At 50.5% G+C, this 27892-nt stretch overlaps 11 protein-coding genes and 1 non-coding gene across 12 annotated transcripts; 4 read left to right on the forward strand and 8 right to left on the reverse strand.

Annotated features, from left to right (window-relative positions):
* The first annotated feature begins 237 nt into the window (after positions 1 to 237).
* pop2 (ribonuclease P subunit p30 family protein) lies at positions 238 to 2299 on the forward strand. The gene is made up of 2 exons (XM_742195.2): positions 238 to 442; positions 528 to 2299. The coding sequence occupies exons 1-2, from the start codon at positions 367 to 369 to the stop codon at positions 1406 to 1408; spliced, it is 957 nt and encodes a 318-aa protein (XP_747288.1). The 5' UTR covers positions 238 to 366; the 3' UTR covers positions 1409 to 2299.
* A 148-nt stretch (positions 2300 to 2447) lies between these two features.
* tQ(UUG)2 lies at positions 2448 to 2533 on the reverse strand. Its single transcript is given in 2 exon segments — positions 2448 to 2482; positions 2497 to 2533. It is a non-coding gene (tRNA).
* Positions 2534 to 2819: 286 nt separating this feature from the next.
* AFUA_8G04826 (uncharacterized protein) lies at positions 2820 to 5388 on the reverse strand (the record flags this gene model as incomplete). The annotated part of the gene is made up of 2 exons (XM_001481357.2): positions 2820 to 3783; positions 3848 to 5388. The coding sequence occupies 2 exons, from the start codon at positions 5386 to 5388 to the stop codon at positions 3258 to 3260; spliced, it is 2067 nt and encodes a 688-aa protein (XP_001481407.1). The 3' UTR covers positions 2820 to 3257.
* Positions 5389 to 6276: 888 nt separating this feature from the next.
* On the reverse strand, positions 6277 to 7518 carry AFUA_8G04830 (DUF3431 domain-containing protein; the record flags this gene model as incomplete). The annotated part of the gene is made up of 1 exon (XM_001481358.1): positions 6277 to 7518. One exon carries the CDS (start codon positions 7516 to 7518, stop codon positions 6277 to 6279), a length of 1242 nt encoding a protein of 413 aa, XP_001481408.1.
* A 774-nt stretch (positions 7519 to 8292) lies between these two features.
* Positions 8293 to 11564, reverse strand: hrdA (E3 ubiquitin-protein ligase HRD1). The gene is made up of 3 exons (XM_742197.2): positions 11378 to 11564; positions 11207 to 11311; positions 8293 to 11138 (listed from the first exon to the last, which is right to left on the reverse strand). The coding sequence occupies exons 1-3, from the start codon at positions 11399 to 11401 to the stop codon at positions 8952 to 8954; spliced, it is 2316 nt and encodes a 771-aa protein (XP_747290.1). The 5' UTR covers positions 11402 to 11564; the 3' UTR covers positions 8293 to 8951.
* A 113-nt stretch (positions 11565 to 11677) lies between these two features.
* On the forward strand, positions 11678 to 14212 carry AFUA_8G04850 (putative MFS transporter). The gene is made up of 2 exons (XM_742198.2): positions 11678 to 12455; positions 12525 to 14212. The coding sequence occupies exons 1-2, from the start codon at positions 12201 to 12203 to the stop codon at positions 13911 to 13913; spliced, it is 1644 nt and encodes a 547-aa protein (XP_747291.1). The 5' UTR covers positions 11678 to 12200; the 3' UTR covers positions 13914 to 14212.
* Positions 14213 to 14827: 615 nt separating this feature from the next.
* Positions 14828 to 15610, forward strand: AFUA_8G04860 (putative GPI anchored glycoprotein; the record flags this gene model as incomplete). Its single annotated transcript, XM_742199.1, is given in 3 exon segments — positions 14828 to 14959; positions 14973 to 15154; positions 15211 to 15610. 3 exon segments carry the CDS (start codon positions 14828 to 14830, stop codon positions 15608 to 15610), a joined length of 714 nt encoding a protein of 237 aa, XP_747292.1.
* A 95-nt stretch (positions 15611 to 15705) lies between these two features.
* On the reverse strand, positions 15706 to 17078 carry AFUA_8G04870 (Gfo/Idh/MocA family protein; the record flags this gene model as incomplete). Its single annotated transcript, XM_742200.1, has 4 exons — positions 15706 to 16325; positions 16368 to 16515; positions 16576 to 16889; positions 16946 to 17078. 4 exons carry the CDS (start codon positions 17076 to 17078, stop codon positions 15706 to 15708), a joined length of 1215 nt encoding a protein of 404 aa, XP_747293.1.
* A 388-nt stretch (positions 17079 to 17466) lies between these two features.
* On the reverse strand, positions 17467 to 19140 carry AFUA_8G04880 (COP9 signalosome complex subunit 1; the record flags this gene model as incomplete). Its single annotated transcript, XM_742201.1, has 4 exons — positions 17467 to 18483; positions 18537 to 18784; positions 18885 to 18929; positions 19002 to 19140. 4 exons carry the CDS (start codon positions 19138 to 19140, stop codon positions 17467 to 17469), a joined length of 1449 nt encoding a protein of 482 aa, XP_747294.1.
* Positions 19141 to 21655: 2515 nt separating this feature from the next.
* On the reverse strand, positions 21656 to 22339 carry AFUA_8G04890 (uncharacterized protein; the record flags this gene model as incomplete). Its single annotated transcript, XM_742202.1, has 3 exons — positions 21656 to 22024; positions 22115 to 22206; positions 22270 to 22339. 3 exons carry the CDS (start codon positions 22337 to 22339, stop codon positions 21656 to 21658), a joined length of 531 nt encoding a protein of 176 aa, XP_747295.1.
* Positions 22340 to 23787: 1448 nt separating this feature from the next.
* On the forward strand, positions 23788 to 25172 carry AFUA_8G04900 (PX domain-containing protein YPT35; the record flags this gene model as incomplete). Its single annotated transcript, XM_077805311.1, has 6 exons — positions 23788 to 24087; positions 24168 to 24689; positions 24741 to 24766; positions 24839 to 24933; positions 24986 to 25043; positions 25100 to 25172. Exons 2-6 carry the CDS (start codon positions 24264 to 24266, stop codon positions 25170 to 25172), a joined length of 678 nt encoding a protein of 225 aa, XP_077661438.1. The 5' UTR covers positions 23788 to 24087; positions 24168 to 24263.
* A 253-nt stretch (positions 25173 to 25425) lies between these two features.
* Positions 25426 to 27718, reverse strand: AFUA_8G04910 (uncharacterized protein; the record flags this gene model as incomplete). Its single annotated transcript, XM_077805312.1, has 10 exons — positions 27613 to 27718; positions 27140 to 27562; positions 26901 to 27089; positions 26657 to 26844; positions 26584 to 26607; positions 26234 to 26528; positions 26103 to 26160; positions 25910 to 26041; positions 25654 to 25838; positions 25426 to 25592 (listed from the first exon to the last, which is right to left on the reverse strand). The coding sequence occupies exons 2-10, from the start codon at positions 27222 to 27224 to the stop codon at positions 25426 to 25428; spliced, it is 1323 nt and encodes a 440-aa protein (XP_077661439.1). The 5' UTR covers positions 27225 to 27562; positions 27613 to 27718.
* Positions 27719 to 27892: the final 174 nt, after the last annotated feature.

Raw genomic sequence — 27892 nt, forward strand, 5'->3', positions numbered from 1 at the left:
AATTGAGATGGAGGACAGACAACAGCTACTGCAAGACTAGGAGCATACAGGCCTGTCTAAACAGTGCAGCCGTGCTATCGTCCAAATTAAAGATGGCTGGGATTGTATATTGGGTGGTGATGAGAATGGAGAGGGCCGTTTACTCCGCCTTCCAAAGCACGTGATGAGACTTTGGGGGAGCAGTCCGAATCAATACTAGCGCCCTTCTCGGGACGGAGCAACAGTTGATGCGGAATAGTTTCTTGATTTCCTTTTGTAGACAAGTTTCGACAGCTTCGATAGCTTAATGAACAAGCAAGCAAGCTTTGTGAGAAGAAGATTGGTTGGAGGAGAGCGGGCTCATACTTGGCTTTTTAATCTTCCAAAATGTTTTATGATCTGAACGTTCCTTACTCTTCGGATGATCCCGAGATCTCTGATACATTGAGCTTTCTTGCAGAGCGTATGTCACTCTTACCGAGCACAAGACCTGAGCGGCGTTCCGCGACGCTGAAAATGAGCACCTGAGGAACTGACCTGACTGCCAGTTGGTTACACAACCGTCGCTCTCTCGCAGACTATCAGTGGAAAGCTCCCCTCAAACCTTGCCCCGCCACCTGCACCCACGAATGCTCCCAAGAATTTGAAATTGCTTTCTCGCGTGAACTTGATGTTGTCCGACCCCGCACAGAATCAGCGCCTCGCAAGCTTAGCTCAGGTGTATGACTTGGTTGCACTTCGCCCTACCAATGAAAAAGCCCTCTTGAATGCATGCACGAATCTCGAATGCGACCTGATTTCTCTCGATCTCTCCGTGAGACTTCCGTTTTACTTCAAATTCAAAATGCTCTCCGCCGCCATCGAACGAGGGGTTCGGCTGGAAATTTGCTACGGGCCTGGGGTTACAGGGAGCGGACTTGAAGCCCGTCGGAATCTCATCGGCAATGCTATGTCCTTGATCCGCGCGACACGCGGAAGGGGGATCGTTGTGTCAAGTGAGGCAAAAAGGGCCCTGGGCGTGAGGGCTCCATGGGATGTCATCAACCTGACATGTGTATGGGGTTTGTCACAGGAACTCGGTAAGGAGGCAATCAGTGAAGAAGCAAGAAAGGTCACCGCACTAGCCAAACTGAAACGCACAAGCTGGCGTGGGGTCATTGACATCGTTGACGGGGGACAGATGTCAAAGTCACAAGTTATGGAGTCTGGAATGGGGCAGAAAGGCATGTCTAAGAAGAATTTCTCGCAGGCTCAGGTGACTGGAGACAACCTGAAGAGGAAGGCGTCCCTCGGCTCAGAGGCAGCCGTTGAGATCGAAAAACCGCTGTCCAAGCGTGAGATGAAACGAAGGGCTAAAAAAGCGCGGTTGGAGGCAGGAGAGTGCGGTGGCAACGCAGCAGGCCCTGGTGCGACTGTAGCCTCTGGCTGATTATGGCTCGGCGAGCGAACCACTTGATCTTTGCCGCAACACCACTTCTCTCATGGCCCGACCCTTCGGACGGGCTCCGGAAGCATCATTGAGCATCCATGCAATGCCTCGTGGTGTTCCATCACGGATAGTTCGGATTGATGTCTGAGTTTCGCGCACTGCCTCGGCGAGTTGGTCGGAGACGTGCACGTTGCTTTCGCGGTTGTGTCCCAAACCGATATTCAACCATGCTGAGTATAGTCTGTTTCACTCTGCAGTGCATCCCGAAGGTGCCCGCTTGTGCACTCCCGTGTGAAGGAACCACGCTGCTGTCGCATATCGGGCATTCGAGACAAGCAGGCCTACATCATTGCAACGAGCTGGATCTACCGACGTATAGCTGCCAGATGCAGCAGCCTTTCCAGTTAGGGACCCGTAGCAGCCACTTCAATTGGGCTCAGTCGGTATTCGGACAGCTCGATGCTGTGGGTACTGCCCGCGCCTGTGGATCTGAATTTTAGCTCATCTTGATTCGAAGCGCCAGGAGGCTCATGGCCTTGGTAATGGACGAGAAATGGTTAGGCGGGTGCATACATTGGGCAGTACCATTGTGCAATAGCCACTGTGCTTGAATCACAGCATGCACATTCCTTACCATGATCTGGAACTCGGTAGATGATATGAAATTTAAGTTGAACATTGTCTTTACTCACTTAACAGGATGAATGCTGTAGTCTTACCGTACAACCAACCATCTGCAGACCACTAAATCTAATGATATCATCTTTTTAGCAAATTTGCCAGCTGAACATCGCGCGCGTACCTTGGCGAGCTACCGATCAGCGCGACCAGGCCCGTCCAAGACAGAGATATATATAACCCATCACTGCCATCACCACGACAAGAAAACCCACCGCCAGTTTCTAGCAGATAACAAGTCCGAAAAAAACTCCGAAGGGGAAAAGAAGGGGAAAAAAAAAAAAAAAAAAAAAAAGGGGAAATCTGTACAAATCCTTAAAAAATGGAAATATACTAAAGAAAAAAGACGAGCGAAAAAGGAAGCTCCTACCCGGATTCGAACCGGGGTTGCCGGAAGACTCAGCGAATGCTCAAAATCCGGAGTCATAACCACTAGACCATAGAAGCGATTTCTGTTAGTAACGCTAAGTAGTAAATATTATCAGAAAACAAGTAAATTGTAAGAACCCATGGCTCATCAACCAGGGCAAAAATCAAACAGTAATTTCACGTCACAACTGAAAATGGACAGTTACGAGGAGGCTCTCTATCTTGGCTACAGAGCAGAGGGACTGGCAGTTTGGTGAGTCTAATAAAGCCTCTGCCGGGCGCAACAGCAACTTATGGAAGACTTTGCCGAAACATGAACCTTTTGCCTACCTTGGAGCTGTATTCTCCGCAGAGGTAGCTTTAGGTGTGAGACTGCCTAGAGGCGATGTAATGAAAAACTAGGGCTGGTAGCCTGGGAAGCAGAGGTCTGTTGAAATATGTTTCGTTTAATGAAATAAACTCAGATAGTGACGATGATGATCAAGTACGAAGAGGTATCATTCCGAAATCGAAAGGTAGGAGTACTTGTACATGAACAAGGTATCGTGGATAAAAGAAAAAGTATTCTTGGCAATGGAACGGCAAGCCAAAGTCATCAGTCATGGTTGAAAACACAAGGGTATGAAAGCCACCTGAAAGCCATGCAAATAATTCCCAGAGCATCAAGACAATGTACTAGATTCCCTCGGAGAGAAAAACGTCAGATCCTGGAAATGATTATCAGGCAGGGATCACACTGCCGACTTGAACGTATGAAAAGGAACAGAAAGCAATAGAAAGGAAATCGTCGTTACGAATCTTCTTATGTGCTCTCCAGGTCCGCAAGGACCTTCAAGTCGCCATCCATCCAGTCCACGTTGCCAGCCGAAAGAAGAGACATCGTCCAGTCGCCGTCATTTTGTACTGCGGTCAGCCCATCGGGAAGCCAAGCCCTGAACTTCCAACTGAGCGAAGAGCCCCATGAGCCTCCTGATGCACCCATGGCAGAATCGGAGGATAGGCCCGGCAATTGGCCTGCGAATCGACGAGAGATGAGCTGCTTTAGCGTCTCCAGGTCGGGGCACTGCACAGCGGGCACATCAAGGCGAGGAAGGATACGCTTTCCTTGCTGCATGATATTTATACGAAGATAGACGGAATTTGGAGGTGCAGATATGGAGTTATGCGCATTGCTATTTGCGTTTCCTGGCATGGAGGAAAACTGCTGTGGCGGGAAGAGCTGAGGTTGCGGCATCGAATCATGGTCATGATTAGAAGCGTGAACACCTTGCTTAGCGGCCAAGTTGTCGCGAATAATGCGCGAAATATCACGGGTGATGCTGCTTGCACTGTAAGGGTGTCAGTCACCGTATCACTCGCAAAATATGTTTAACGAGGAGCAAGTATACATACAATTCGTTTCTGGCGGTTGTGTTGTGGCTTCCGCCAATTCGCCAGCGCAGATCTGATGTGACATCTGCATTTATGATGCGGTGTATATTCTCATCCTCACAAGGAGCAGGGCAATCATAGCCACCCTCATGAACGACCTGGTAGTGACTATCGACTGCGGCAACCAAACCTCGCCAGTCCGGCTGCTGAAGACCCGACAGATACCATAGATTATCGAGTTCAAAGTCGTGATTATACATATCATATGTCTTGTGAATTGCGTTCCAGTCATGCGTATATCCGTCGAGTAGAAGATCTGTCAGGCCGAGCTCCATGTTTTGTGATGCCGAGTCCATTTGGGGTGGAGGTGGTGGCATGGGGACCTGAGATGATGAATACTCTTCTGGCATATGGTGATGAGGGTGCATCTGAAGCTGCCCGTCAGAGGAAAATCTCGGCGGACTTGCGCTGGTGGTAAAGGTCTGGAAGCTTTCATTCGTCTTCCGTCTCCTTCGCTCATCAGCGCCGCCTCCTTTCCGCGTTTCAACAGCATATTGTCGCTGGCGTTCATTAGTGACCATTCTCCGGAGAAGCGGAATCACCAAAGAAATAATTTTCTGCTGGTCGCGCGGCCAGATGTATGACCTCGGACCCATGCCTTCGTTGACGACATTCTCACTGAAGAACCGTTCTCCATTCCCTTCGACCTCCAGGAAGTGTCGCACGCAATTCCATAGCCTTAACTTAACCATTTCGGTATCACCTTTGCCTCGCTGGCCGACGCATTCCCGTCTCTCAGGATGTTTAGGATCGAGCATATATGCTTTCGCGGCTGCTTGCAAATGCAAGAAGTTTTCCGGCGACAATTCTAGAGAGGCGAAGAGTTTCGACATTGGCGGACGGGTGTGTTTCTTGTTACTGGAAGGTTGGCGGAAAAGTGCAGCCGCGGAATGAACGCCGGCGGCGCGAGCGTCAGACAGAGACTGAGGTGGAACAGCTCTAATATCCAGGTTGTCTCCGTCATAATGGTGAGAAGGCGGCTGAAGATGGTGTTGTTGCTGTTGCTGTGATTGCTGCGGACCACCAGGAAGGCCTACTCCACCGGCGGCAGTCAACGCCGGATCAAGTGCATCCTCTCCTCTTTTCCGTTTCTTGGAGACCGATCTTGACAATCCTGAGGACTGGCCCTGGTCGTTGACTGAAGCCGACCCTGATCCGCGTAGCTGTCTACCTGCGCTCATTCCTGCCCCAAAACTTCCATCTCCGAAGCCGTCATCTTCAATGTGTATCTCCGGCCCATAACTATCCAAGTGATGTTGATGACCGGCAGCTCCGGCCGCTGCAGCCACCGCCGCCGCTGCGGCCCATTCCGAGACGTCCTGACCGGCCGCTGCTGTTGCGGCTTCTACCAAGCCAGCTAACTGATTATCATTTGGGGCATATCCGCTGGTCGCTAGATGTGCATGCGAATCAACATGAGAGGTATGAGGTGTCTGATTAGAGAATTCCGGGCCCGAAGTCGCGGGAGGATGCTGGTGGTTGGGTGTCGATGTGGACGTCATTACGATTTAGAGTATGAGGTTGATCGCCGGGTCACGAGTCGCCCTGCTCGATGAGGATGGAGCTGATGTGGGAGTGTCTTGAAATGCGGCGACTGGTCGGCGCGGGGGTATAAGACAACGGACCAGTGCGGAGGATCGTAGAAGGAATGCCGCGATTGATAATCTGCTTTGCAACCTGAATTCCAGTCTTCCTGGACCGAGGGAACGAGTACTTTTCCAAGTACGCCGGGAAGACAAAGAGGTCGCGTATTAAAATAGATTCTTAAGCGCAAGTCTCCTTCAAAAAGATCGGCCCATAGCTAGGCAACTATGTCCGTTTCGTGCGAATTGTAAAGCCTTCGTCCCCTTGCGATGCGTGAGCTCGCTCCAGCAAGTGTCGCCGCCTGCTGACGAGGCGACAAGGAAGCTAGGAAGCAGCAGGATCAAATGTGGATGGATATCAGTGAGTTAACGCTTCCCACTCTATGTATATCGCGCGAATCGCGATGATTGCATCAATCAGACTGTAGCTTAGATGACGCTGTTTGCGCGGTTTGAAGAGAGGACAGACAATGCAAACTCTGCAGGAGCCCAAGGGGCTACTCGGAGGAATAGATAATCCGAACCGGTCACATGACCATGCCATTCGATCATGAGATGAGGTGAGTAAAGTATTGACAAGATCGAAAGAGCAGACACCAAACAGCATTTTGCAAAAACTGACTATCTTAAATAAAGTAAATTGTCTATTCGACAACTCAAGATCCGACCCACATCGACAATCATATGCGAGAGTGAGTGTAAATAGCGCAAATGCTGGAGCATATCCCCTGTAACAACCTCTCTTCTGCCTGCAGAAGTGCGAGGAGGCTCTGGAGTCTGTTACGAACAAATGAAGATATCTCACTTTTAATAGCCGTCACCCTCGGTCCATTTTCTACCTGCTTCCAAGGCTCGAGCTTTGGGGTCCATACCACGCTCGGCGGCATTGTAGAGTACCTCGTTGATCTTCTGTTCTTTCTCATAAATTTTCTGCTGAAGAGATGAGTCTTTCCCTGGCTCGGGGATGTCGAGGTGGCTCGTTTCTCCCAGGGTACCACGCATTCTAGCAATTTCGACAGTCTGGGCTTGGGATTTCCATCGCTTGAGCTCATCTTCCAATTCCTGTTTCTCATGGCCCAGTCTCCGGTAGGCCTCATACTCTTCTTTACCTCCGAAGCAGAGCCCGTAGCCATCACAGAAGCAAATATGAACTTCGGGGCAGATGATGTGTTCACCGGTAAATATCACATGCCAGAGGTACTCCCAAATACGGCCTGATATGTAGTCGCTTAGTTCTGTCCGGAGGATCCAATCTCGGTAGAAGACAAAACGCGCTTTGGGAATTGCCAGGATTCGCTCCCGAGAGACGGCAAACTGAGCACAGCAAGGTTGCGCCAGGACCTGTGGAATAGGGTCGTCCGGGAAGATCTCCCCCCAGGACCGCGCCAGCATCGTCTCCTCTTGCTTCTGTTCGTTATCCTCTGGGTTGCTGGGATGCATCCAGTCAGGACAGCCGGGCTCCCATATACACCGCAGATTCATATAGCCCTCCCGGACCACCCGCGCAACATTCAAGCGACGCAACATCTCCGCCGCATCGCCACCAAATATCTCCTCGTTGTGCCAGGCGAACTGATGTGAATGCATGAACGCCACAATATCCGGCAGCTTGTCATAATGCTCAATAATAAAGCTCAAATAAACCATCACTTCATGTCCCTTATTCTTCGGCGGATGTAGGGGTGACGACGGGTCATCGACAACATAGATTGCCGACTGCCAGTCGGGAAGCTCGGCCGCGATCCAATTCGTATCTTCGTTCTGCGTTTTCGGGACAACGAGCATCTTCGTATACTCAGCTCCGTCCGGCTTGGGGACACCAGGCACATATTGCGGCCGGGGAGCGTATGGTGTCCGGGACGGACGGTTCTCCACCAAACTTATGTTCGAAAACCCGGATGGTATCGGGCTAGGTGAAGCGACCAATTTGCCCGACCCCACGCCCTCTGGCGTCCGCCGCCATTGTTTCGAGAGACTATTGACTGTGTAGAGAAAGATGACGAAAAAGGCAAGACCAAGGAGGGGAACCGCCCGCCGTGAGGAAACCATCGAAGAGAATATGCAATAATATACGAAATAATATACAAGGGGGAGAAAAGAAGAATGGAGTAGGCTATCAGAGTCATCTCATGTATATTAATTAGCCTCAGTTTCTAGAATATACTCGCGATGAAGGTCGGGAACAGCAAAAGCTCAAGAGAACCCCTGCAGATGCCCCTGAAGACATATAAGGGGTGCCATAGAGGTAATTGACAACTCACCGGCCAGTTCAAGACAGTGAGCAGATCATGGGCTCACTCGCAAGGCTCTAAGAACCAGCTATAGAGGAGAATAATCCGGTACCAGAAGCGAAAAGCAGAGGGCTGCGACCTAAGCGGCGCAAATAGGTAGATAAGACTCCAGTAGCCTGTAGCCAGTAGCTGCAAGCCGGCATACAGAACGCCTCAAAGCAGCGACTAGGGAGAAATTCGATCGAGAAAAATTGACTTGAACGCAAAAAGAATAATACAGAGTTGAATACAAATCGAAAATTTAGTCTTCATAGGTGTTCACACAGACCGATCTACAAAAGACTGACGCATTATTCCCCCAACTCGGGCGGAGGTGGAGCCCGTGTCATCAGTGGTGACGACGCAGGGTCGAGGAGGCCGATCACTCCGTAGGAAAAAATAAAGTCCAACTCCCAAATTGCAATAGGTAGATAGATAGAAGATTATTGTTCTCGCCAGCATCAGTGTTAGAACAGACCATACCTTGGATACTCTCTATGAAAAAGATTTACTCCTAGCATCCGATCTCCAAGTTCCTTTTCACGGCCCCAAAGTGGCCAAAAGTGAAACACAGGCCAAGGCCCTGAATCGCGGGCTGTGTTGGCGAGGTTAATTTAGCTTGACAGTCTCATTGGAGCTGTAAAAACGATCTGTCCCTGATCTGCAGGAATGGAATGGTGGATGCCATTCTGAAGGCAGGGTATCCCCAGAACATCTATTCTAGATGTTCAGTACCCTATTACTCTGTCTCAACAGGGGTTGAACCAAGATTGATAAGCCTGAATCAATCATCGGTTCTATTTCGAGCATTGCAATGCTTTTGAGATAATCTCACGTAGCGGATAGGCTTCCATCTCCAGGGGGGTCACACTTCCATATACACAAGAGTGGAAACACTTGGGACGAGCAGACCAGTACTTCAGCACGTAGAAGGTAAGGTTATGTACAAAAGACAGGATGAGACATTCATGGTTCTGCAGCGTTCCATGGTAAGACTCAAAAACCGAATTTAAGATCATCAGACAATGAAGTGGAGAGAGAAGTACCATGTTCTTGGTACATGAGAAGCGCGGCGATATGATGGTATATACTCACAACAAACCCGGGTATGATTCAGAATCGCTCAAGAACGCCATAAAGCAACATTACAGAGAAATATACATGCACCATGAAGAGATATCAAGACAGTTAGTGGGGCAGGCAGCCAGGCTTTCAAGTCTCCTCGTCCGCAGCATCCTCAACTGTCACCACCCGGGCCTTGCCCTTCGAGGAGGAGGATTCTGGTGATTTGTCCGTATTCGTGGCTTCATCATCCCATGCGGACGATTCCTTTGTTTCTGACGGCTTCCCAAAGAGCTCTTTGTCCAAATTTTGAGGTGATGATTCAATATACGAATGCGCTGCTGCTGTGGGAGTTTCAGAGCCCCAGTCAGGCAGCGAGGAAGTAGGAGATCTGGCTGCATCAACTGTACTCGAGCTTTCCCCATTCATGCCCGCTGCCGGCGCCGAGTTCTCGGTGACAGAGGGACCCTCACGCACTTGCACCGTGGGGATAGGTTCTGGAGCAGTTGTAGGAACTGGACTCGAGATACCGCTTGGCCCCTGTCCAGCCGATTGGAGGGGAATGAGAGACCAGCCTTCTGGGAGGCTAAGGCCCTCTGGGAGTCGAGAATCGCCGGATGGAATGGCCGATGCTTGAGGGTCCGAAGTGAATTGCCGACGTAATGTAGCTGACAAAGATGAAGAAGGTTGGAAAGTAGATGCTGGGGTTATGGTGGTGTTCGGGTCGCTGGAAGCTGCAGGCGGATTGCGAAGTCTTTGTAGCTCTGCTTGAAGCAGTCGCACATAATGCAACTGTTCGGCAGTAACACGGAGGTTGTTGATTTCCTGCATTATCTGCAATTCCATCTGGTGAAGCTGATTTTGCATCTGCACAAAGTTCGATGGCGTATTTGTCGGGAGAGCTTGGGGTACTGGCGCGGGGGTTGGCCGTCCAAAACCGAGCCCGAATCCAATTTGCCTTGCACCGGGCGGGATTCCATTATTCGCTTGTTGCGCCGGGGCATTGCCTTGATGAATTTGTTGGTGGAAATTGCGGAAGAGATCACCCCGACCAGCTCCAAAACCAATCCGGAATGGTCCAAATTGGAATATACGGGCTCTCGGTAGGTTATCAGCCGGTCCATTCTGACCAAAAGGCTGATTGCCAGCCGGCACGTTTGGTTGCGGACCGGCGCCACCGTTGCCTTGAACAAGATTGATATTTGCGGGAGGGTGATCGCGGCCACGCGTAGGCGCCATGACGGGACGTCGGCAGGTGGGACAATTCTGCTGCCTTTCTAACCAACTCCGAAGGCAAGAAAAATGTAAGATGTGACCACAGGGAAGTTTCTTTGGACGTAATCTTTCGGGAATCCGAGGCCTTGGCTGAGCAGGTGCTGCCCCACCCTCACCAACGCCCGCAGGCTCCTGCCAATGAGCCATCTCTTCACGACAAATGATACATACATCTTCTCTTGCTACCTCCTCAGGCGTGGCATCTGGGTAGCGCTCGTTCATGTCCCGGGTCGCATTGCGGTAGCGGACGAAATCCGTGATCCGTCGGACGAAAGAACGGATAGTGACGACGACGTCGCGAAGGATATGGATAGGCAGGCCGTAAAACATGAAAAGGATGGCGAAGAAACTCAAGTAGACCGTCAACTTGAAGAAATCGGTAAGTAAATCGAGGTAGAAGATCCAACGACCCTTCTCCTCCCAGCCTGGAACATCAATCTCCATCTGGTCGATATCATTCTCGTCCGGAAGATCGGCAGCTGGAGGCGTCTCTCCGGTTTGGGCATTTTGGCGTAGGGCCTCTTCTCTGGCCGCACGAATCTCCCGGCGGCGCTCTTCAACCTTGGCCTTTATCTGCTGCCGTGTGATGTATAGCTCAACTAGTGAGATGGTGTACCTGGCGGCGGTCGAGCTGGAAAGGATGGTAAGGATGGCAAATTCAAACCCGAACATAACCATCATATCCGGTCGCGCTTGTTCAAGAACGGTCGTTATGCAGTATTTCAGCATGAATGAATCATACAGAACCGCCAATACGAGGGAAATTGCCAGCCGGGTGTGAAACAAGCGCGGATTGGCCGGGGGTTGTTGCTCCAGGAACTCGACGCGGCCTTCACCAATCCAGCCCCAGACCTTTCCAACCAGTAGACAGACAAACATGACCAAGAACCACCCGCCAAGTTCCCCCCGGAATATTGTCATCGCCAGGCATGTTTCTGTGACCGCAAACCATGCCTTTTCGTAAAGCTGTTCGGTTTCAATCGGCCGCAAGGGTCCGTACAGGAGACGTTGGAGCCAGAACAAGAAAAACCCCACGACGAGAAGACACAAGTTTGTAAGTATCTGCGGCAAGTCAGTATTCTGTGTTATTTCGCCGGCCTGATTCTAGAATGGCCACCGGGGAGACTCACCATGAGATTCGCGCTGCTCTGAGAAAGGTATACGCAAGCGGCGTAGAAATTAGCTCTCTGATGAAGCGCTTTCAGGACAATGGCCGTAGCCAGAGCCGCCGAGGCCTATCGAGAATGTTGGTCAGCCTGTTGTCGAGTCCAAGCTTCCTCCGCCTTGGGCGAGCAGCTTACCCCAGCATAAGCGGCTAGTCTCATGGCCAGAAACTTAACGAGGCGAGTTGGAAGCCCGATGTCATTGACATAAACACAAAAGGAAATGCAGCCAAAGTCAAGTGCAATAAGGCATTAGAAAGTCTGTCGATGCACAGCGTCCGTAGCAAGTGAGAGATTAGAAATGTGGCCGGAGATGGATCGCGTGTACGGAGGTTTTGGCCAGCTATACCTGTTACACTCAACACTACAACTCGTGGGGAACCCATCCGGCCCACCGCCCAAGTTCCTTGCCTTACGTCAGCGACACTAATCAGCCAAGACTCAGGAGTCAAGACTCGGCTTTCCCGAGTATATTTGTTTTTGTGATTGAGAGACTGTCAGAGGGTTGGAGGGCGAATTAGAGTTGGATGCTGGTTTTGAGTGAATTCTAATTGCTTCGTGTGGTTATCGATTGCAATGCAACACTTAACGGAAATACTGCGGAATATAAACTAACAGGCAGAAGCTGATCCAACTGCTGTGTCACTCCGAAGATTCCGTAGTGTATATTCTCCTCTCGTCTATCATTGATCTGCTTGAAGCTCCTAGATTCACAGCATGAATACGATCTGCGAGTCGACGATCTGGGAATGGATATTAGATCATGTGACCTGGATGTCAGACAGGCGATGGCTACGCATCAGCCGTAATCATCCTGATCAATGATATCCACATTGAATCATTCTCATCATCTCGCTTGGATCTTGATGCGGAAACGCTCTAGCATAGTCCCATACAAAAAGAAGTCGAAAGGTCTCCGCGGACTCACCAAGCACATCGGCCAGACTATGATTTTCCTGGTATGATGGCGTCACAACAACTTCTATTTACAGCTACCCGCACTCAGACGTTCACATATCTGCTTGCCGTGTGTCCCTTCTCCATTGCGTTTTTGGTCTTCGTCAATTCATCTGTCTCATTTGTGGTCACTGATTTGATTGGACTACACGATGGTGAAGGAGACGCTGTTGGCACCTTGGGGTTTGCTGATGAACTGCTCGCGCTGGCCGCGTGCCCATTATGGGGAGTGCTCTCTGATCGTATAGGCGTCCGCAATGTACGTTCCGTTGGTTTTATCTACCAATATGGTTTCAAATCACTAATCACTGACATGCCCTCAACTAAGGTTTGCGTCATCGGCTACGGCATCATAGCTGTTTCGCTGGTCGTATTCGTGCAGGCAAGAAATGTCTACCCTCAGCTGCTACTGGGAAGGCTATTCTTCAGCCTTGGAGGCTCTGCAGTCTCAACCATGGTGACAGCTGTCTTACCTGCCGTGGCTGGAGAGACTCCAAGCGAGCAACTGCGGCCCGGGCGAGAATCCAGGGCTGAGGCGAAGTCTCCTTCCTCTCGGCTGGCTGGATTTGTGGGCATGTGCGCTGGCAGCGGTGCCCTCATATCTTTGGCCATTTTCCTTCCTCTTCTAGCTCGTTTTCAGAGCTGGGGTTACTCACCCTCGGAAGCCATCCAGAACAGTTACTACTTGGTTGCTTCTGTGGCAATTTTGGTCAGTTTCTGCTGCTTCATGGGTCTTAGGGGTCTTGCAAGCGAACAAGGAAAGGGATGGCACTTATTGTGGGCCTCTCCAAAGGCATCTGCGTCCGAGACCGACCCGCTAGACTTGAACAAAGGAGCGATACAATTACCATACCTCGGTCAACTTGGTACAGCACTTTACTTAGGGCTACAAAACCGGGATATATTCCTCGGTTACCTGGGAGGCTTTGTTGCACGCGCCTCATCAGTCGGCATTTCATTGTTCATTCCCCTTTTCGTCAACCACTACTATCGACGATCTGGCCTGTGCGGTCATGAGCAGGGCGAGGTGCCAGAATCGATACCGAGAGATATCAAACAAACATGCCGCAAAGCCTACATCTTGGCTTCTATCCTGACCGGCGTCTCTCAGCTAGTTGCTCTGATCGCGGCACCGGTGTTTGGATATCTATCGGAGAGATCGCGCCGGTACCATGCACCACTTCTGTTCGCATCTCTGGCTGGTATTCTTGGCTATACTGTATTTGCGCTGTTGCCTAGTCCTCAAATTAGTGGGCCAGACGGCAGTGCAGGTGTCTTGGTTCTAATGGGCTTGATCGGTATTAGCCAGATCGGGGCCATTGTCTGCAGCCTGGCGGTGCTGAGCAATGGTATCCTCAGAATCAGCCTTGATTCCGACGGTTCGGAGATTTTCCACACGCCAGAGGACCCCGGGAGTACTTCAACGAACCAGGTAAACCAAGACGTCGACGAGCATCAGCCCTTGCTACAAGGATCTCCGCGTCACAGAGGGCACCAGCTGTCCCACCTGAAGGGATCAATTGCTGGTGTTTATTCCCTGTATGGAGGGGCAGGGATATTGTTTCTGACCAAGCTTGGAGGTCTACTGTTCGATGATTTGTCTCCAAAGAGTCCATTCTATATAATGGCCGGCTTCAATGCTGTACTGCTTCTCGCAGGGATCGTAACTGGCGCAATGAGCTGTGCGAAAGAATCTGTTACCCGTGCTGAGGCTTAGCTGTGTGTCAATCACGGCGGATCAACTGTCGACACGAGTAGGCAGTGACTTGATCTTGGAAAGTGCAGGACGAAGAATTCTTGCGATTCGATTGATGGTATTTCCCAAACAGTGTGTGTTTGTTACATAAAGCAATGGACTTTGCATAACATGAACGCAGCGACCAGAGCTACGCTCTCATTGTTGCGGAGAGAGTAGAGGAATCATTCCTTGGAGGTATCTCTGATGGCCTCTGTACAGTAGTATTCTTCACCCACAGACGCTTTACCCAAGGAGGTAAGTTAATATTCCCAATCGGCATTAGTAATTATTACGCTAGTCCTGGAAAAGTCTAGCTGCCGCATCGGCGTTTCCCGTCAATGGAGTCAGTAGACAATCATCCAATCAGCAGTCTTCAAAGCCTTATTAGGCAATCCTGAGGCTATCCAGGTCTGGAATAACCACCAAGTGTTGCCCTTGTGCAGCTGAACAAAAACCACGACGGGTCTATCTACGGGCAGTCGGGTTGGGCACATCTCGAACCAGCAGTCTATGAAAGTCTAGGTCTACGATAAAATCTGGCTAGAGGCTTCTCAGCATACATTAGCGAGCCAACGAAACCATTACATTAGGCTTTCAGCCTCAGCAGCCTCCCATCCACTAATTGCTGACTCGTAAGATGCGAGCCATTTATCAGGGGCATGACACCCCAGAGGCGATTATCCTCGCCTCCCTTCGCTTCGCCATCTTTGGCCCCCATCATTCGAACTTTCTTCGAATGGTCTGTTTTGCTGCCAGTCACTCGTTTACGCCTGTACGAACATAATCTTTATATTTCTGAAATTTACTTTTAACGTTGTTCTCTTTCCGACGCCCTCGATCTATTCAACTCGAGTCTTGTCTCAGTATAATCACTCTCATTGAGATTCTGCGAAATGCGTTCCAACGCCATCCGCTCTCTTACGCTCCTGACGGCCACTGTGGCCACCGCCGCTGCTGAGAGCACCGTGTCGCTCTTTTTGCCCTATGTTGATACCCAAAGTCTCGTGGCGGAAGTCCTCGGCAGTGTACGTTTGTCAGAAATCATCATTGCTCATTGCTCTTCAAGATCATCCATCTGACGTGAGAACCCAGAGCGCCTCTGCAACCACCTACCGCGTCAACTGCGTCTCTGCCGGTGACGACTGCGGTATACCCTCAAGCGGTTTCACAGTTATCCAGGGCGCCTCGACGGTGCAGCAGGCCTATACATACGATGACTAGTATGTCGTCTCTGTTGCAAAAAGCAAATGGAACATGCCGCTGACATACTCAACAGCAATGTCGCATTCGGCTGCAATCTCGGCGGCACCACCTCTATCTCCTGTCTGGTTTCGCAGACGGACAGCACCACAACCCATGTGACTGCCACCGCCATGATCACAGACATCGGCTCTTTCTTTCTGCCCGTTGTGGTCACCGGCACTGCTACCGCCGGTGCTCACGCCACCACTGGAGCATCCGTCACAGGGGCCACGCCGTCGGCGACTGGACAGACTACCCTGGCTACGTCGGGCCCGTCTGTGACAAGCGGCCCCCAGGCCACTGGCTCTTCGGCTTCGGCCTCGGCCACGCCGTCCCACAGCTCCAGCGGAAACGCTGCCATCCCCCAGATTACTGGGAATGCCAACTGGGCTATTGGAGGTGCCGCTATGGCTATGGCCCTGGCCCTGGCTTAATAGCTCTGCCATATCATTTGCTGGGAAACGGGGTTCTGCTGTACAGACTATCAAACATAATATTACATAAACTGAACGCTGGGTAGTAAACCTGTCTACCCCAGCTTGGTCCCTTGGGACGGCCGCACTGGTAAATTGGCCGCCTTGTACAGGGAATCAATCGACTCCATCTGCCAGATACTCTCCTCCCCGCTGACCCAATACGCCGGCGTTTTGCCCTTAACCGCATCCACAAACGCCTCCAGCTGCCACCGATATGTACTCCAGTGCGGATTTCCGCCCTTCTCCCCCGTGCTGGTCACAACATTGCCCCACAAGGGACCACCAGAGTACTGCTTCTTATAGCTCACCTTGCCCGCCGTCTTATCCTGGATGGAGATGTAGTGGTACAGATGCGGCATCATCGCGTTATAGTAGTAGATGATCGCCTTCTCCGTCTCGACCTCGATGGACGGTAACTCCCAGACCCGCGGGATCACGCCCGCGACTTTCTCGCGCGCCATGTCCGTATACACGCGGCTGTGCACGGGGTTGCCGTCCGGGCCTTGGAAGTCGATATGCGCGTACATGGCTTCGTCAACGCGCGGGTCATCCTTGGACGGCCGCACGCTGACGGAGATGATCTCCTGCGGGAGCTGCGCATGCAGTGCATAGCGAGTAAACGACAAAGCATAGGTCATGTCCATTGCCGAGCCGCCTATCCCCTTGTCAACCACTGCACTTGCATTAGCACACAAAAATACCAAAACTCACTCACCTGCCAGGTCAAACTTCCACCGGATATCACCCCTGGGGATACCAGGACTAGCCGTCATAGCGGCCTTCGTACAGATTATCTTCCCGTATTCTCTCGAATCCAGGATCTGGCGCCATGCATGCGCGGCCGGATGGAACTGCCAATGGAACTACATCTGTCACCACCCCGCTGCACCTGCCGCGCAAACAGAAAAAGAAAAGAGACTTACAGCCTCCTCAACAATCAACCCCTTCTCCCTCGCCAGCTCCACCAACTTCTTCGCCTCGTCCGCATTCGCCGTGAACGGTTTCTCGCAGAGCACATGCTTCCCGGCCTGGAGCGCCTTCGCCGCCCACTCGTAGTGCAGGCTGTTCGGCGTGGAAATGTACACGATATCGACGTCCGGATCGTCCAGGAGATCCTGATACGAGCCGTAGGCTTTGGTAAAACGGTAGTTCCGCTGGTGCTTCTGGGCTGTTGAGAGATTGCGCGAGGCGATGGCATGGAGGATAACTAACGGGTGGGATTCGGCGGGGTGGATTACTAGAGAGTTTGGTTAGGATCAACGCGGCATCATAACGAAACAAAGTAAGCTTTACTGGCTGCAGGGTTGATCTGGGCGGTTGAGATGACGCCGAGTTTCAATGCGTCGGGGGTTTTACTGGGGATGCTATGGAGCCACGAGTAGACGTATTGGTGTAGGAATGTAGCGGCTTGGTCGACGAGCGCCATGATCACAACAAATACAATGACACAACAAATACAATGACGATTGTTTGAAGTTGAGAATTGGCCGAATCCTCTGGTTACTGTAGGTAAGATTGAGCCCATTTATAATGGTATTGCATTGCACCTGGTGGTCTGAGGTCCTGTCAATGATGCAACGGAGCCATGACGTTATAACTTCATCAGCTACCCTCGCACTTGAATCGACAACTGACAAGCGGATACCTCTCGCATATATTCGAATAGTTGGGCCTCTAAGCTATGGTAGATTGATTATTCTATCATAATCTTAAGCATGGGTTGAGGAGGGAAGGAGGTGTAATGTTATTCATAGCCTTGAAATACGGTCTCTTTCTCCGACTCCAAACTGATAGGAATGTCCCGTAGAAGGTCATCACCGAGAGTACTTGCCCCCTAGCCCAGCCAACCCCTTTCCAACGCCTCGGTCCTCTGGTCTCAGCTTTCTGTCGTCCCCCGGCGCCCGCACCTCTAGCCCGGCACGAAGGATGTTAGTCCGCAACAGCCGGAGATGTGCCTCTTTCCTGAAGTTGACAAGGCTTTCCAGCGCTGCTCGCTGCACGTCTGTCCGTAGATCAGTCTGCTTAGATACGAGAACCCCCTTTTCCAAGTCAATTCGAGCATCCAGCGTTCCATCCTGGATCAAGGTGATTAACTCTTGCACGAAGGGGGAGTTGAAGTCGGTCGGGTGCGCCTGGCCGGCAGCGACCCCTGGAGCAAAGATCTTCAACATGGAATCGAGCGTCACGCGGCTGAAAGGAACGAGATACTGCTGGATAGCCTTCGTGCGGATGCGGGTGAAAAGGGTGCTGACATGACGCTGAAGGTGGATGTCAAGTAGATAGTCGGCTTTGTAGGACTCAAGAATCTCCAAACAAGGTCGGAACTTCGAATTGCAGAAAAACGAGATTGCCCGGCGAATATGCGGTTCGAGTTCGAGGAAATTGCGGAACGAGTTGTTGTCAAGTACGCGTCGCTGGAGCTCGTTACGATCCATCGACGCAAGAGCACAGAGCCCACCATAGACCGCCACGTCGTTCGATGTGACGACTTCGTTGTAGGAATCCCCAAGTGATGGATCAGTGGTCAAGAAACTGTTGGCAGCATCTAAGTATGACCCGGAGTGCAGCTGGGACAAGCCCAAGGCGGCTGATATCTTAGGTTGATTCTTCGCCTGCTCTTCCGGTTTCGATTGGAGGTTGCGCAGCCGGTGCACGTTGGATTGTACGCTCAACCAGTCTCCCCGTTCGATTGCCACATTGATAATCTTGAACAACATAGACGCGATATGGCTGGGTGTCGTGCAGTAGTCCCTCATGCGCGAGTAGGCCTTGGAAGCGGCAACCAAGTTGCCGATTTGATGGTAGTGAAGTCCGAGATCCTCGTTGCCCATCTGTGAACATGCAAAGTTAGCATCGCTGCTATTTTCAGCAATATACCACTTACCCGTATGCTCTCCTTGATCAAATTGTTCTTGTAGCCCCTCAGCTCATGCTCTAACCGATCCGTTTCAGACTTCACAACTCTCTGCATATGGTCCACCCATTTCGTGTCCTCGATGGCTTCAGGCTCATTTGGGGAGACTTCGGCCAACGCTCGCACAGCCTGTTGATACCTGACGACATCTTTTCCCGCCTTTGCTTCAACAACCGCAGCCTTGAGTGCTTCCGTAGAGAGATACGTGGAACAAGTGCCTATGAGATACAAGCGATTGAATCTCGTCCGTCCTGTTGTGCGAGTATCAATTAGTTGCGGCCGTCGGAGTTTTGTGCGTATGCCATGTTTCCTACTAACCGGTGTAGTTCGCTATGTAAGACTCGAGTTCAAATTTAGGTGGATCTTCAATGCACATCAGCTACTTCCCCTCATTGACAGTTCATCTCCCCGCTCCTCTAGCTGGGGTCAACTCACCATCAACCTTTACGAAAGGCGCTGATGCTATCATGTTTCCATTTGTACCCTCTGGATCAAGCACCCCTGTGCTAGAAGCCTGCCCCGCGTATAAACCAGTTTGAGATGCATCAAAAGCATCAGGGAGTGTTGAGTCCATAGTGCCGTGGTCGTGCACGTGCAACGCCTGCGTCGACGGCACGGTAGGTATTTTGGATCTGATTTATTTTGGGAACAGTGAGATAGCGAGGGTCTTCAAGTGGAGTTCTGATATGCAGAAAAGAAGCACAGTGTATCCAAAGCTGATCTCAGCTATTCTGATAGGGCGATGCGGAGAACAGAGCACAGGACAAAGGGCGGAGAGCTAGTGACGGCAGTGAAGTGACTGAAGTGATCAGTATGACTGAATTTTTGACAAGTAGTCTTAAACCAACAATTCCATTCTATAGACGATGGCTCTCAACGCGTAATAGATATGAGATTGCAACTCTAGAGGCACTAAGGATGGAGTATCGAAGTCATCATCACTGGCATAAAACTATTTGGCATTCTAAGCCCCAAGGCACCGTCGTCGAGGATTGACCGCCGAATTCACCGCCTCCTTTCTTCTCCACAACAAAACAGTAATTTGGTGGTTCTTGTACGGCATTCAGACCATCTCTAGCGCAAGTATGAGAAAGCAAGTCATCAGTTCATCAGATACTGTCAAAGATCCCGTCACCATGGTCCCCGACTACATCTCCTACGGCTCTTGTCATCACGGTATCAACCTGTGCTGTCGGATCCCAGTGTGAGACATATTCTCTCTCTGGGTGCTCCAGGTAGCCAATTTCGGCGAAGTTGTTTTCGTTGACTAGCCCTTCGTCATTTGAGCTTCTGGGAAACCTAGTTTCGTTCCTGAGTCTTAGGGGAAGACGATCTGACGCCGCCTGAGAGCTCTCAGCCGGCTCAGTCCTGAAGGAGTGATCGCTGCTAATGAACTTCCAGATTAATTCATGCAATAAACATAGGAACAAGCGTCAAGCCGATCTTGGTTGGTGCTATTATGCAGTGAGCTTTAGCTGAGCTTACACGATTCAACAGGAACTTGATATACACTCACTGGTTCTCGTCTGCAATGGTCGACTCGCTTGTGGAAGAGCTGCGAGAAAGTCAGCCTTAATGCTATCCGACCCAAGTCTTCACTCACTAGGTAGAATAAAGGATTGAAGATGAGAAAGAGCTAGATATTACGGGTGCGTTCCCTGCCATACTGATTGCACTTCTTGGTTTGTTATTATAGCTCTGTAGACGTGAGAAATGAGGTGCTTACCGTGTATTCGGTTGGAGAGGCGGAGGTGGCACCGATTGAACAGCTGCATGGTTGCCGCGGCTGGCATGATTGTACTGGCGTGTATGTCAGTCCTACTTTGGTAATATAGTTGCACGTCGGGACCTACCATACTGCCTCTCCTTCTAGCAATTCGCTCTCTCACGCGACGGCTGGCGTTCAACCATCTTCTCCGACGGCGCCAATTTGGCCTATTGTGTGTATAATCGGATGGCCTCGAGATTCTCCCTGGTTCCTCTGGTTCGTTGGGAAGTTGCAGCATCATAGACACATGGCCCTGCATCAAAAATCAGTCTCCGGTATGATGATAATGAGCTGAAGTGCCATGGCACATACGAGAAACATGAGTCCCTCTCTCAGAGGGCACCTGCTCAGGCAATGACCTCTCTGCAAGCAGAGTTGACAGAATGGACCCTGTTGCTGCTATCAGCAATCGATCATCTCACATGTGGGCATATCCAAATGCCAGTCGAGAGGTGCTGGCTCATCCTTACCCTAGGCACCCTGTGAGTACAACCTCGTCTGGGTGTGTTGCGATGACAGTTCAAAGGGAGAATAATCTGGATTTGAGAGAAGAAAAGGCCAGGTGACTGAGATAGTTTGAACGTGGGTACACACGCTCTCCCAGAAAGAAATGAACTGAACCGCGCGATCTCTGGATTACCGCTGAGAGATGAACGTGACGGGCAGCAAGACGGGATAGGAAGGAGTCTCTCCGGCGAAGGAACGGGGTAGAAAGTCAAGACGGAGCAGGAAAGACTCATCAATGAGGGGCGTCTTGAAAGAGGGTAGTAGCCAAATCTGAGATCAACAGCCAGTCCCAACAGTGACTATTAGCACCCCTATCTAGGTGCCGTAGATCTCTCAGATGTTCAAATTCTGTCCGTTAGCTGGTCGTTTCTTCACTGATATGCATGACGTTCTATCCGGCTTGAGGTGTTGTAACCTTCCACATCAGCTGGAGTAAATGCTTATCTCCCACATGCGTCACTGTGTTGGATAGCTAATGCCATTCCAAGCAGTCATACCTACTCCTAGTCATTAAAGATGTATTTGCAACAATTCCAGAGGAAGTACCGTTATTATGATTATTCAGACAGGCGAGGGTCGTGAAAGTTGATCAACATGTCACAGAACAAGATGAGGCCACAAAGTCTTGAAAAGAATAAGCTCGGAATGACGATAGCGGGGACTCCATGCTGTATGCAAGGAAAACAGAAACAAAGACATAGAATGACGCTGACAGAATCTTAGAAAAAAATCGACAAGGAATTACAATCCAGAAAACTGTCCCGAGTTGTATCAATGTACAGGTCACAATCTAATGGGGGTTCACGCGAGCAGTTTACAGCAGCACTGCGAAACCAGCAATGAAGCAACCCACCACAACACACAGACCATACACATGGCCGATGTCAACAGGCGAGATCCTGACTGCTGCGTTCTTGTTCGTGGCCTCTCCTGTGAATGCGGCCAGAGTCGTGGTCGTAGCAGGATTGTTGGTAGGGTTCGATGTCGCACTTGTTGTAGTGACATTGTACCGCGTGGGATTTTGAGCTCCACAAGGGTGCTCAGAGCGGCAAGCAGACTGACAGGCCGAGTCGGCTTCGGAGCATCGGCTCACACACTCGTTGTTGGCCTCGGTGCATAGGTAGTAGGGAATGGTTTGAGAGTATTCGGAGGTGTTTGGAGAGATGCCGTTGGAGCAAACGCACTGGTAAGAGAGAGAATCCTAGCAGAAGAGAAAGGAAGCCTGTCAGCAAACTATTCTAGTAGGTGGCCCGCGATGCCGAATTGGACTTACAGAGTCGCACTCGTTCTGTCTTGGATCGCCAGTGGCATTGATTTGGAGACAGAGGAGGGGACAGGACGAGGTCTGATCGAGACACCATTTGCCTGGCAGGATCGAAGTAGTCAGACAGAGCTCGAGTGTAAGGATCTAATGTACTTGGGACCTACTTCGTGTGGATTGATCAATGGCACTGATGTTCACAGCAGTCCAGGTTTGGCTGCTGACCAGCCCGACCATCGAGGCGGCGACAATCAGAGTACGAGAAAAGATCATATTGTCTATGATACTATGTCGACGACTGAACGAGTAGGACGTGGCAATCGCAGGTTTTTGAAGCTTTCTAAGCTGTATTTGTGGCGATTTTAAGAACAGCTTGAGTCAAGGTTTCGAAGGAGAGAGAGGGACGAGAGCTTTCCGGAAGAACCAGAAGGTAAATGGCAATGCCCTTTGCCCTTGTGACGCAGTCGACTACTGATAATGGAAGTTCTGAATGGAAAGTGGAAGAAGAATATGGGCTCTTGGAATTGGCCTGAGAATCACCGAACCAAGTGTGCAAGTGGAGAAGCAAACAAGTCGACGAGGAGGAGAAGCTCCGGATGAAACTACTGAATATTGCCGACGCAGGAGCTTTTAAACAGGTTGGTTCGTAGTCCGTGGTGCTACTGGAGTGGACTAGTAAAGGACTAGCGCCACAAACATTTGACTAGATACTCTACTCACTATCTGTCACTGGAAACTGGTGGCGAGCTTATCCAAGTACGTAGTACTAGTGTAGTACGATGCTCCGTAGGTAGTCACCTGCCAAATGTTGTATCGGATCATGCAGCCTTGGGTTTTTGCGGCAATTTCGAAAGAGACAAGTCGGGTGGTTAGCATGAAATACTTTCATCTTTAAGGTTAGGAAAACAATATAGAATACGGATCAGATCGGCTGGCTGGTGGTCAGAAATAAAGGGAGTCTGTTAAGGGGCTACTGTTTTCCCTTGCAAAAAAGAAAAAAAAAGAAAAATGTCGATCCGGGGAATCCTCAATGGGACAAACAAGGGTTTGCCGAGCTTAGAACCCCTATCAATGCTGGGAATCCACATGCTTCCCATCGAACGTGGGGTGTCTCAAGTCTTCATACAACTACGCACTCGTACTTCAATGATCCAAATCCTTATCACTGCGTTTCTCCGCATCTGACGCTGGAGCCAAAGCATGGTGTTGGGATGTTTTGGGACCAAAGAGAGCCGATCAATATTATTGACAGATAACTACTTGGATGGGTGTCCAGATGTCTCACCTGTAGACATTGACTTTTCCCAAACAAGGAATTTGCTTGGGCGAAACCACTCTTGGCTTCTTCTAGTGTTTACACTAGAGGGATGGTACGAGTCGCTGACAGAACGAGCACGAAGGATATTTCGGAATAACGGCTAATGCTGCCCGAAATTCTCGAAGGAGGGATGCTCTTCCAACAGATAATCAGGCATAAGTTGGAACAAAGGAATGAAGATGTTGCTCGTTTCTCATGATAAATCATGATCATTACAATGCTTGAGGACAGCTGCTGAAGAATGCCAAAGGCGATGAAGAACCAAAAAGAATGGAAGTCACTAGCACAGATAACTAACTAACTAGGTTAGGTTAGTTAACTACAGAGCACAGGAAACCCGGGCGCTGACTCAGACTTGCTTCTTTCTCCTCTCCAGCGATATTCTTGGAAGTCCCGTGACCTGGCGGTTATTTGGCTGAAGAACATCAAGACAAGAAATGTAAGGACACCGATGATCAGATGCATTGGTTATGTCTCAGACTCGTCATCAATCTCATGGACAGCATTCTTTGAACTAGCCTTGCGCCTGATCCGATTTCTTTTCTATTTTTACTTCCCTCTCAACGCCACTCAGACCTTCGATTCATATCTATTACATCCACTGAGCAGGACACAGACCAACCACCCGGCAAGCTTCGCTAGGGAGTCCCATTAGCGTTCAATATCGGTGTGTTCCCGTACCCTTGCTTCCACCGTTGCTCCCCTCATTTTAGGTAGCATTTCATTCGTTTTACTTACTTGTTTTAGTCGAATGTTCCAGAGTACTACCAGAATTTGATTGTCATTCTCCTGTCTGGTTGCCGTCTGTGCCAGCACTTCCCACCCCTCTGAGTAGTTAAATGGATGGAGCCAGCGAATGAGGAGACCGGTTCGGTGCCTCCGCCGCAGCCGTCATCCTCCCCTCCCCAATTATCCACATCCCCCCCGGCTGTCGACAGAGATACCATTGTCGCTGCTGCATTATCCGACGGGGTCAGCGTGAGCAACGATTCTGTCCTCCCGCAAGCCCGTTATGTCTCGTCCACTGATCGACCCGTCTCCGGTGTGATTCCGCCGTACTGGAGCCACCACCGGAATATATCCCGCACATCTCAGATCTCTTTGGATCAGCCCGCCATCACATTAGAGGATCACACTGAGGATCCCAACTCTGAAACCAGCCGGGGTCTCTGGGCTAAAAGTGTCACCGTTGATGACTACGCGGTTGTCCAAGGGAAGACTGGAGTAGGAGCATATGTGGTTTGGAATTGCAGAATACAAACCCTTGATGTATGTAGGCTCGTTCATGACAATCTTGAACTGGTACTAATGTAGCCGTAGGGTGGTCCCATCACTGTTCGCATGAGGTACGTCCCGATCTGATCATCCTACCTGACCCGAACAGCTGGACGACAGCCATCTTGCTCACAAACGCACAGATACTCCGAATTTGATGACCTACGACGGCAATTGCAAGTCTCGTTCCCACATGCGAAGAACGCTTTACCAGCACTGCCTCCTAAAAGTGTGCTCTGTATGTGTGTCTGAGTGGACAAAACAGACTCTCAGTTAACGACCATCCCTAGATAAATTTCGCCCTGCATTTCTGGAATCCCGACGAATCGGTCTGGAATACTTCTTGAAGTAAGTTTGCCGTCCCATCAACAGTTTCCCATACGGAGTTAACCCTAGATACCTAGCTGCATCCTACTCAATCCCGAATTCTCAGGTTCGCCCATCGTCAAGGAGTTTCTCTTTGGTCGGATATGCTAGGACCGTTTTTCGATCGATCGATTGTCTTATGTCGAAGTCATTAGCGCTTGTCTATCGCTCAACTCACTATTGCATTGGATCTAAAGGTATTTATGGTAAAAGCCCTCCGGCTTGGAATAAATAAGCAATGACTGCATGAAGATACGGCGTCATTCTAAAACTGCACTGGGTTCGGCTACCGATACACAGTTAAGCATGATATTCAATAAAAGTCCCTACATGTCACTATCTGTCGTCGGTCAAGGTTCTCATCCTACTCCTTTCCCTCGTGAGTAACCATCATAGCACGAGCAGCATTCTGCTCCTCCTCGCGCGCCTTCTGCATATTCTTCGAGTACTTGTCCCCCGCAACAACCCACCAGAGCAACGCGATGAGCAGGAATCCACCAACACAGACACAAGTGTAATTCATATTCGCCGCTGTCCAGCCTGTCAGCCTTCGCCGACGCCACCAGCTTCTTATCCACAAGTTTGCACTCACCAGTGACTGGCATATAATACGGAAAGGAGAAAAACACAATGGCGAACACCAGCCATGCAACGGTAATGATGTTCACAGCCATACCGGGCGCATGACCCAGGTAAAACGGACCGTGGTGCATTGTCCGGCGCCCCACAAGGACGTTGGTGAGGATGGGAACGAGGTAGGCTAGGTTGTTGATCGTCCTGCATGCTAAGAATCAGCACAACGAGTTTACACGGTTGTACCTCGCACAAGGAAGAAGGCCTGCGCTTACACTGCGGAGCTCATCATGGCGTTGAAGGCGGTGCTAGAACCGAGATAGATACAGCCCAGCAGGGCAGTGATAATGCCCACGCATAGCTGGGCGTTAAATGGGGTTTCGAAGTGGGGGTTGACTTTTGCCCAGCTAGACTGCATGTTAGGTGGGTTTCGTAGTACGAAATGACTAGCGTTGGAAAGCTGCTTACATTCTCGAAAAAGGGAGGCCGCCGTCTCGAGCGAAAGCCCAGAAAACTCGACCGGTACCTAGAGCGTGAGATGTTAGATTGACTGCAGAGTAAGATGGGTTGGGGGGGGGGGGGGGGGAGCATGAGCATACTTAGCTGAGAGCCGAGCATGCATGGGCCCAGAGCGACCCACAGCATGAAGGTCAAGGCAAAGGCACCACCGCGAGTTTGAGTCGCCTGGCGGAAGATCTCTGCCAGTGGGAGGCCTGTCTGGGTTGATGCGAGACTGGAGTAGTCTTGGACGGAGTACATGAGGCTGAGCAGGTAGGTAAGCCCGGTCACGAAGGCGATGCCAAGCGTGCAGGCTATTCGACTCATTAGTTGTAAGGTCAGGGGTTGCAACGAGGGAAAGAGCTCACCGAGGGCCAAAGGAGCGTTTCGTCCAGGCTGTGGCAAAATAGGTCATTTGGCAGGATGCGACTACTAGGGGGATACTACTTACGTTTGGCATTTCCTCCGTGATGTGCTGCAAATTTGGTCAGAAGGGCCTAGACATCTTCAGGGAAAGGACAAACCGTTATGCCATCCAGTCCACCAAGAGAATATAGCGGGTTCACCAGTCCTGTGATGAAGCAAATCACATTGTTCTCCCAGCCGGTGTTATTCATCCACGTTCTGAAAACGAACTCGCTGTCGTTATGCTTGGGAGCTGCGGCAGCAACGGTGACCATGATGACGAACCAGGCCAGTTGGAGATAGCATACTTGCGCAACTGTCAGTATGCCAGGGTTACATATGAAAGTGAAAATCTCAGCCCACAGGAAAACTTGTTGATAAGTGGAATAAAACGATTCCCGAACATGACTGTTCCCCCTGTCAAAATGTTGAAACCCTGGTACGCAACGAAGGTCATCCATGGCTGGATCACGAGGTCCGTCTTGTACAGCGCAATCAAGGCCATGAAGTTGGTCGCGTAGATCAAATTGGTCGATGCGGTTGTGAATATCCCTGTCCCCCGTCAGAATTCTTTCCCGATCAATGATCCCAGCCAAGCTCACATCCGAACACTGTGCTCCAACCCGTCGCGAAGCTCAGAATGCTGTTGTATCGTTTCGGGGCAATTGCAGCAATCCAATGGTACATGCCACCTTCGACCGGGTATGCAGACACAAATTCAGCCAGGGAGGTAGCCAGAAAGCATTGCAGGATGAAGACGAGGATGAACCCGTAGATTACTGAAGCCGTCAACCATGATGTCGCGCAGGATTATCAGGGAGCGTCCTACAAGCGCCAGGTCCACCGGCGTTGATCGAGGTGATCAAACCCAGTCCCAATCCTGCAATAGAAATGTCAACCCAACAGCCAAAAGAAAGCTCTAACTTTGATCAAGGGAGACTCACCAGTCCATGATATGGTGCAATTCGCAGCCAGACCGATCAGACTCCAGACCGAAAAATGTCTCTTTAGCTCCTGTTTATGGCCTGGATCATGGTCAACAACAGCCGATTGACGAATCCATGTAATAACACACCCATCTGCGCCAAACGCAGCTCATCTGCATTTTGAACCCGGATGATATTGGCGCCATGATCATCGACAACGTCGGCCACAGGAGATGCCATTTTGGAGTCACCCATTGTGGTTGATGTGCGTGAGGGAACTCAACAGACACCACCGAAAATGTGCTTGGTTTTGACCTAGAGTGATAAATTAAAGCTAACATTCTGGTCTGGCTATTGTCGCCTCGTGTGACCGTCAATCATCGAGACCATATGGTGCTTATCGGAGACAGCGTCGCCTTAGCATCGGAC

This window comes from Aspergillus fumigatus, chromosome 8, assembly GCF_000002655.1.
Source record: "Aspergillus fumigatus Af293 chromosome 8, whole genome shotgun sequence".
Classification (NCBI taxonomy): domain Eukaryota; kingdom Fungi; phylum Ascomycota; class Eurotiomycetes; order Eurotiales; family Aspergillaceae; genus Aspergillus; species Aspergillus fumigatus.